This window comes from Lactuca saligna, chromosome 5 (assembly GCF_052625555.1).
Source record: "Lactuca saligna cultivar CGN05327 chromosome 5, ASM5262555v1, whole genome shotgun sequence".
NCBI classification, from domain to species: Eukaryota; Viridiplantae; Streptophyta; class Magnoliopsida; order Asterales; family Asteraceae; genus Lactuca; species Lactuca saligna.
Window position 1 is genome coordinate 258,573,903 of NC_136421.1, and position 8,065 is coordinate 258,581,967.

An 8,065-nucleotide genomic window follows, 5' to 3' on the forward strand; every position below is an offset into this window, starting at 1 on the left:
AAACCAGATTCCCCGTACCGCAAGTGGTTAAAAAGATATTATAGCGACACTTATATAACTCATAATAATAGCCTAAATACTCATTATAAGGTCCTAATAACATTACTATATTATAACATAAGCTATACTTAGGGTAGGCATAGCTCACTTACAACAGGTTTTCTTGAAAATCGGGCTCTACTGGAGTAGGGTTTCTGAGCCGAAGGGCTCTTTTCATGGGGATTTGGGAGCATCGGGGCTTCCTTCGGGTGCTAGGGTGTTTACCTAGGCTTGGGGGGGGGGGGGTTGGGGGCTTAGAGAGACAAAGTAGAGAGAGAAAGTGAAGTTGGGAAGGTGTGAAGAATGAGGGAACCCGGCACCTCTATTTATAGGCCGGAATCCTGCTCTACTCGTCGAGTAGGAGGTCCTACTCATTGAGTCCATGGCCGGGTGTCACTATTTGGTGGCTTGCCTTGGGGAGAAAGCCTTGGTTCATATTCAGCCACGTCACCCGATTTCGCACAGCACCCTGCCGACTGCTAAACCTCGTAACTTATGCATATGATATCCGTTTTATACGTTCTTTATATCCACGCTTAGGTAAAAACAGGATCTACAAGTTTCATTTAGACTCGTCGGCTAATTCTAGAACAATCTTAAATTTAACAGGAGGAGGAGATTAGACTGATAAATGACCGCGAAGAATTCGTAACTCCTTCATACGGACTCCATTTTTATCTGTCCTTTTATCGTTGAATTCCTATTAATGAGATCTTCAACTCTCATTTAGGTAGCATAGGCCAAAAACCGCTCGAACTAATATTTTGAGTTTCAGGTCGTGCATTGCTATTCCAAATCTTAGAAAATTCATAACTTCCTCATACGAAGTCAGATTTGGGCGTTCTTGTTTTATATGTTCTCGGTTTAACGTATACTACAACTTTTGTTTAGATTACTAAGGCTAAAAATTCCTCTATCATAAATTCACTAATTACGTCTCCCGGTGTCGTGCCGATTTTGCCGAAAAACTTTGACAAGCCATAACTTCTTCGTTATAACTCGAATTTCGGCGTTCTTTATATGTACGAAACCCTTGAGACATATTCTACAACTTGGTTAGGATTATTTATTCCAAACAATCTTTTGTCAAAAATTCGTTTTTGACCCCTATTATTTCTAAATTAACTAGCCACTGGCTCTTACGAGTAATGTATAGAATGTTCTGTTTGGAAACCCTAGTTACCACCAATATGTATAGAATGTTCTGTTTGAAAACCCTGGTTACCACCAGTATGTATAACAGCTTCATTACTTAAAATAAAACCATGTGTTGTATCCCTTAGAATCCTCCAGTAGTGTATAGTAGTTCTATTAATTAAAATAAAACTAATGAAGAATGAAATCCCGTAAACAAAGGTTAGTTTATACTATTGTGAGTCGTATAACCATGTGTTGAAAATTCTTAATGTTTAGGTGAAATTAGTAGTTGTTAACCTTAATATTACTTGTTTAATAGAAATTAGTAGTTGTTATTTGTTAACCTTGAAATTACTTGGAATCTTGGATGGCTTATTTGTTTGATATTGAATTGTTAGGATAAAACTGGGTCTTTTTTTGGAAGAACAAGCATCAATAAATCAAGTGTTGGAGAATCCTCCAAAAGACCATCCTCCAATGATTTAAGTTTTGAAGAATCCTTTAAAATACCATGTCCTTCTAATCAATCATTCCCTTCGGTTTCTAATGTAAATCCACAACCTACAACTACTCTAATTACAAATGTTGAATTGAAAAATCTTCCAAAAGACTCGGGTGTTAGACCAAAGATTACAACTCACCATCCAAATCAAAGAGATGAAATAAGGAAGGCATATTTGCTTCAAGGACCTTGTCAACCAAGGGGTCATATATTCCCTTCAAAGAAAATAGGTTCAAAAGAAAGACGTTTTGTTGTTAAGTGGTTTGATGACTTTGATTGGTTAGAATATAGCATAAAAGAGAACCAAGTATTTTGTTTATTTTGCTATGTATGTGGAGACATGGTGGGAAAACAACATGGGAGAGATGCATTTGTTGCACAAGGTTTTGATAGTTGGAATAAAAGACAATCATTGATAGATCATATGGGTGGTATTGATAGTTTTCATCACAAAGCAAAAGAAAATTGTGAATTTTTATTGAAAGAAAAACAATCTATTAGTGCAGCCTTCAAGAAGCAAACCAAGATTGAGGAGAGTAATTATAAACTTCGTTTAGGTGCTTCAATTTGGTGTTGTAAATTTTTATTGAAAAATGGTTTACCATTTCGGGGTCATGATGAGTCGAGTGACTCTCTTAATAGAGGGCTTTTCTTGGAGTTATTATCTTTCTTGACAGACCATAATGAAGGCATGCACAATGTTATTATAGAAAATGCTCCTCAAAATAATCAAGTGACGTACCCGAGGACTCAAAAGCAAATTGTTGAATGCTTTTCAACAAAGATAGTTTTAGATATTTGCAAAGAAATTGGTAAAGATGTGTTTTCTTTATTGGTTGATGAATCTAGTGATGTATATAAAAAAATATAAAAAAAAAAAAAAAAAAAAAAAAGAACAAATGGCCATAGTTTTGAGGTATGTCGACAACCGTGGAGTGGTGAAGGAAAGATTCATTAGAGTGGTGCACGTGAAGGATACATCCTCTTTGACTCTTAAAGTAGCCATAGATGACGTTTTTACCCGTAACAATTTGAGTATGTCTCAGGTAAATATAACATTTTTTCTTCTTTATTATGAATTTTAATTGAATATTATTCGCTTTAGTGTTTGATATCTTTTTTTATCAGGTAAGAGGACAAGGTTATGATGGCGCAAGCAATATGCGAGGTGCATTTAATGGTCTAAAAGCTTTGATTTTAAAAGATAATGATTCAGCACATTATGTGCATTGCTTTACACACCAACTTCAGTTAGTTATTGTGGGTGTAGAAAAGAAGCATGATGGTGTTGACGATTTCTTTGAGCAACTTTCGTTGGTGGTCAATGTGGTAGGTGGTTCATGTAAAAGACATGACATGCTATGGGAAAGTCAAAGATAAAGGGTGCATTTGGAAATGGTGAACTTGAAATTGGAAGAGGGTTAAACCAAGAGAGCTCGCTTATTCGAGCGAGAGATACAAGATGGGATTCACATTTCAAAACCATCACAAGTTTGATGAACTTATTTCCGGAGGTTCGTCATGTTCTTGCTTATGTCAAAGAGGAAGGATCCACTTTAAGTAACCGAAATCAAGCATTTTGTATCTTAAAATATTTCAAGACATTAGATTTTGTGTTTTACTTACATTTGATGTATGAAATTTTACACCTCACGAACGTATTGTCAAAGCATCTTCAAAAAAAGGATCAAGATATTTTAGAAGCGGCTTCTTTGGTTAGAGGGATAATGGACGCATTGAAGTCTTTAAGAGACATGGGGTTTGCTAAACTTGTATCGAAGGTATTCTCTTTTTGTCAAAAACATGATATTAATATTGTGGAGATGACGAAAAATTATGTCACATCAAGAGGCCGTAAGACTAAAGTTACTAATCAATTTCATTTTGAAGTTGAAATTTTCAACTCTGTCATGGATATGCAAATTATAGAATTCGGGGACCGATTTGGTGAACTTAGCACCCAATTGCTAGAATACATGGGGGCTTTGACAAAACAAAGCTGTTAAAGTTGAGTGAGTTATACACAAAAGATTTTGATGATGTGGAGATGATGCAACTTGATGGTGAACTTGAAATATATTATCACGCTTTGCATAAAGATGGTCGGTTCACTAGTTTGCAAGGAATTTCCGACCTTTCTTGTTTGATGGTGGAAACGGGGACACATCGGTCTTATCCTATGGTTTATAGGTTGTTGAAGTTGGTTTTGGTTTTACCCGTTGCAACCGCAATGGTCGAAAGATGTTTTTCAGCGATGAAGTTTTTGAAGACGGATTTACATAACAAAATAGGTGATGATTTTTTGAACGATGTCATGATTTCTTATGTTGAAAAAGAAGCACTTATGAAAGTGAAGATCGAAGATGTAATGGATCGATTTCAAAAATGTGTACCCATAGATGTCAAATTTAGATATTAAGATGTAATAGATCGATTTGATGTAGTAGTACTTATAACTTTTTTTATGTTATTATATTCAGACGAAAAAAAAATTGTGCCATTGTTGTGACAACTTTCTGCGTCCGCCACTGGTCGCCATCATCACCACCACTGCCACAATTATCGTTGCCACCACCACCACCGCCGTCGCCATCATTGACACCCCGACTACCCCCCGCCACCGCCCCCAGCCCCACGACCCCCACCCTACCACTACTATCCCTTTCTCAAAATAGAAACCGATAGAAAATACACATCTAAATACGTCTTTTTAATTTTCTAAAACTAAAAATGAAAATTAAATAAGTTTTAACTAACGCATTTTCTAAATTTTCTAATGAAAACTAAAACCAGAAAAGAAATACTAAAAAAGATAAACAAAAAATAAAAAATAAAAACTGTTTTCGTAACTAAACACAATCTATATCTTTTATGTCATTAACACCTTTGATGGTATATCATGTAATTCAAGAGGCATTCATCCAACATAATTCTCGAATATAACTTCATAACTTCAACTTCAAACATTATGCTTTCATTTCAATAACAATCCCATCACTCCAACGTCTAACATAAATAACCATTAAAAAAAAAAAAAAATACACTACAACAACCAACACGATTTCCAATAACATATCAAATAACACGTGTCAACTGTTTTCCACACCACTAAACCACTCTCACTTGTGTAACACACATAAACAATTACCCTCTCCAATATCCGAAGCAACACAAGGCGACTGAAGCTTCCCATTTCCATACCAAACCACACGTTTCTCAATAAGCTCATCCACAAAATCATCCAACTTATCAATCGTTATATTCGGCATCACCACAACATGAGCAATGCTTCCCTGACATGCAAGCTGCCATTTTCGTGTAAACTCCTCATCTTGTGGGCGTTCAAAGACCACTGTGCTACTGAGCTCATTAAGCATAGCACCAATTCCAGCACTGGTTAGCCTGCCTTTTAAGTAGTGGGCATTTCTGAGGCATTTTTGGACCTCTTTTTGGAACCCTCGATACCCTTTTCGGTTTAAAGTGTACCAAAGGAACAATGGAGCATGACCATTTCGACTTCCCATGATTGTTGCATCTCGTGAAGCGAGATATTCAACGTTTCTTGAAAGTGCGTTGATGTGTTCTAATCGTGTTATTTGAACGCCACATGGCATTGGACACCCGACAAATTTGTGACCCGAAACACTCACGGATCCAATCGGTTTCTTGAAAGATACCTTCGGTGCCTAAATTGTACAAGAAAAAAAATAAATACATATTATGAAACTTATACAAAAACCACATATACTTACAAGTTTAACAAAAGGCATCATTAGTCCAAACAAAGCCCCATCACAGTGGATATAAAATCGGTCATGTGTGAATCCGGTTTCTTCAAGGGTCTTGATGACCAGATCAAGATCATCTACAGCTCCTTTCACTGTTGTTCCTGTAAATTTGTTTGAAAAAAAATGTAAATAACAGGATGGACAAGGTTTTTAGGATTATTTTTTATGAGAAAGATTAGAAGGGCATTCATGTCTTTTTTTGTAAGAATCCAATGCACATCAAAAGTATTGTGAGAGAACCTATGTTCACGTTGATGATTGCAGGTTTGTCCTTGTGAAGAGAAAGTTTAGCTTTAAAATCTTCACAATCGATCTCCCCAGAAAGGAGCGTGTTGACTTTTTCACAATCCATTCGATACATTCTTGCTGCTTTGAAAATGGAATAATGTGATTCGCATGAAGCATATAAAATCCCATCAGGAAACACTTCTCTCCTGTTACATTTACACGATATATAAAGTATTCAAGTGGTAAAAATCCAGGAAATGAGATAAAAGCCTAAAATCATACAAATTACCCGACTAGTATGCCATGAAGATTGCCTTCTGTTCCACAATTTGTAATGTAACCCCAGTATTCGTTCTTTTCCAGTTCCCATAAACGAGCAAACCAGTCCAATACACCAACCTCAAACTGTCTGGAATGGACACCATAATTGCTCTCGATGAATGGGTCCCCAAGGTTGTTAATGGAGAAATGTTGTAACTGAGACAACGCACCATAATCGAAGTCCAGATTATAAGGATACCCTAATAAAAATTTACAATTTTCAGGAGCAAAATTGACATCGATTGTGTAGCCAAAATGGGGTTTTAAATAAAGAAGAAGATCATGAACATAAAGTTAACAAATAAGAGGCAAAAAGATTGTTACCCAAATGATGTTTTGTCCTTTCGAGCAAGGATTTTCTATATCTGGCCAACACGCTGGCCATATAAGCTTCTCTTTCTCCGGTAACCTCATCATCAGCATCAGGCTCTGTTACCTCGAGGCAAGTAGTGTGCACATTTCTTCCTAGAATAATTTCCCTCGGTTTCTCTTTCCCATTAATCGATTTTACACCGTTTATATGGGGAGCGTTATCAGCAATCGGCGGCAGAGGATCATTGATCACAGTAGTCGGATCAAAATCCTCCGGTAAAGATTCGACCGTTTCCAGGTTGAGATTACGTAACATCATATCGATACTTCCAGCCATTGCTACTCCCAAAAAAAAGGAAATCACATTAAAGGTCCGGTCAGAAAAGCAATTAAATGTCTACAATTTATTGGGCGACATTCGTTGTAGTGATCAGATCAAGAAAACCTGTTAGGTTCTAAAAAGTTTAGGTGGAAATCATCTTTTAAATGGAACGATTAACCAAATAGGCGATTGTTGTAGCTAATTGACACGAATGGGATCAGTTAATTGGGTTGTAAACTAAGATCTTATATAAATTGTACATAAAAGTTTGTACCTTTTGATGGAGGCGGCGGAGCTGAGTTTGATGGGAAGTGGATGGCTACTCGACGAATGTGGTTCTGGGCAAGCGAAAAGGAGTTCTTGCATCTGCGATTATTGTATTATATACACAAATCGACTGTTGTGCGTGAATTTGGAATACGAGAGAGGGTTGGTTATAAACTTACAATTTTAGCCCTTTTTCTGTAACAATGTTTGATATAAGTCCCTGACCCTTTGATATTTTGAGTCGACACTAGATATTACGAAAAAAAAAAATGCATTTCTGGTCCCTATGATTTGTCAATAGTTATGGATCCCGATATTGAAACTAATTTTTTTTTACTAACGGTCTATTTGATTTCTCATTATTTCGCTCATGGTCCCTATCAAATCCGTAAAGCATTATATGATTATATAGATATTATTTTGGAAAGTTGATGCTTCTCATACGATTTATTGTTATTTTGGTTTGTTTTTTTCACACAAAAAATAACTAAAATCACATCAATTTTTCTAATATATAATCCAATATGCAAAATAAATCTTTCTATGAATAGAGATTTTGCTTCTAATCATAGCAAATTTCCACATTTATAATTTTTCTCTCTAAGTCTGTCAAAGTTAAATTATTAGGATTATTAGTCATTATATTTGAAAATTATGTTTTTGGTCCTTTATAATTCTTTTCAGTGTTGCAGAAATTGGCTTTGGCGGTTGATTAATCGTTTGGCGTCCTTAAACCGATTACGATTCGGGTGTTTGGCGGGAATTTGTCAAAGTCGGCCTAGGCGGTCCTTGGCAGTCTCGGCGGTCATAAACGGGAATTTTTTTAAAAGTTCAAAAATAATTAATTTTCAAATATTAAACCAAAATTTTAGATTTTCAAATTATTAAGCTTTCAAATTTTCAAATTTTTAAGCTTTCAAATTTTCAAATATTTAAAATTTAACATTTAAAAATTTCAAATACTTAGTTTTTTAGGGAATATTAATTTTTGGATCGAAATTGTATTTTAATATGGTATAACTGCCACCATACTATATACGGACTATTGACATTTGTAAATCGCATTCGATATACAAACTACAAATGAGCTACCCCGTGAATTAGAGTTATATTTTTGTCCCTTACATAACTTTTTTACAGTTTTTGTTT

The 8,065-nt window shown here is 35.6% G+C and overlaps 2 protein-coding genes across 2 annotated transcripts; one reads left to right on the plus strand and one right to left on the minus strand.

Annotated features, from left to right (window-relative positions):
* Window positions 1–2,018: 2,018 nt before the first annotated feature.
* LOC145046556 (uncharacterized) lies at window positions 2,019–4,097 on the plus strand. Its single transcript, XM_078994844.1, has 5 exons — window positions 2,019–2,490; window positions 2,573–2,724; window positions 2,807–3,007; window positions 3,055–3,459; window positions 3,636–4,097. Exons 1-5 carry the CDS (start codon window positions 2,019–2,021, stop codon window positions 4,095–4,097), a joined length of 1,692 nt encoding a protein of 563 aa, XP_078850970.1.
* A 533-nt stretch (window positions 4,098–4,630) lies between these two features.
* On the minus strand, window positions 4,631–6,999 carry LOC145047523 (serine decarboxylase). The gene is made up of 6 exons (XM_078995821.1): window positions 6,924–6,999; window positions 6,340–6,666; window positions 5,984–6,215; window positions 5,707–5,900; window positions 5,431–5,567; window positions 4,631–5,364 (listed from the first exon to the last, which is right to left on the minus strand). The coding sequence occupies exons 2-6, from the start codon at window positions 6,662–6,664 to the stop codon at window positions 4,798–4,800; spliced, it is 1,455 nt and encodes a 484-aa protein (XP_078851947.1). The 5' UTR covers window positions 6,665–6,666; window positions 6,924–6,999; the 3' UTR covers window positions 4,631–4,797.
* Between the last annotated feature and the right edge of the window lie 1,066 nt (window positions 7,000–8,065).

What these genes read in the sequence shown, in the direction of transcription:
- LOC145047523 (XM_078995821.1), bottom strand. Translation starts at nt 6,664, where the DNA reads ATGGCTGGAAGTATCGATATGATGTTACGTAATCTCAACCTGGAAACG. An exon ending in CTTCATGGCATACTAGTCGG is followed by an intron (nt 5,901 to 5,983) that starts GTAATTTGTATG and finishes TAAATGTAACAG; the next exon opens with GAGAGAAGTGTTTCCTGATG. An exon ending in AATCATCAACGTGAACATAG is followed by an intron (nt 5,568 to 5,706) that starts GTTCTCTCACAA and finishes ACAAATTTACAG; the next exon opens with GAACAACAGTGAAAGGAGCT.
- LOC145046556 (XM_078994844.1), top strand. Translation starts at nt 2,019, where the DNA reads ATGGTGGGAAAACAACATGGGAGAGATGCATTTGTTGCACAAGGTTTT. An exon ending in TTTCGTTGGTGGTCAATGTG is followed by an intron (nt 3,008 to 3,054) that starts GTAGGTGGTTCA and finishes GGAAAGTCAAAG; the next exon opens with ATAAAGGGTGCATTTGGAAA. An exon ending in TTGCTAAACTTGTATCGAAG is followed by an intron (nt 3,460 to 3,635) that starts GTATTCTCTTTT and finishes TGGTGAACTTAG; the next exon opens with CACCCAATTGCTAGAATACA.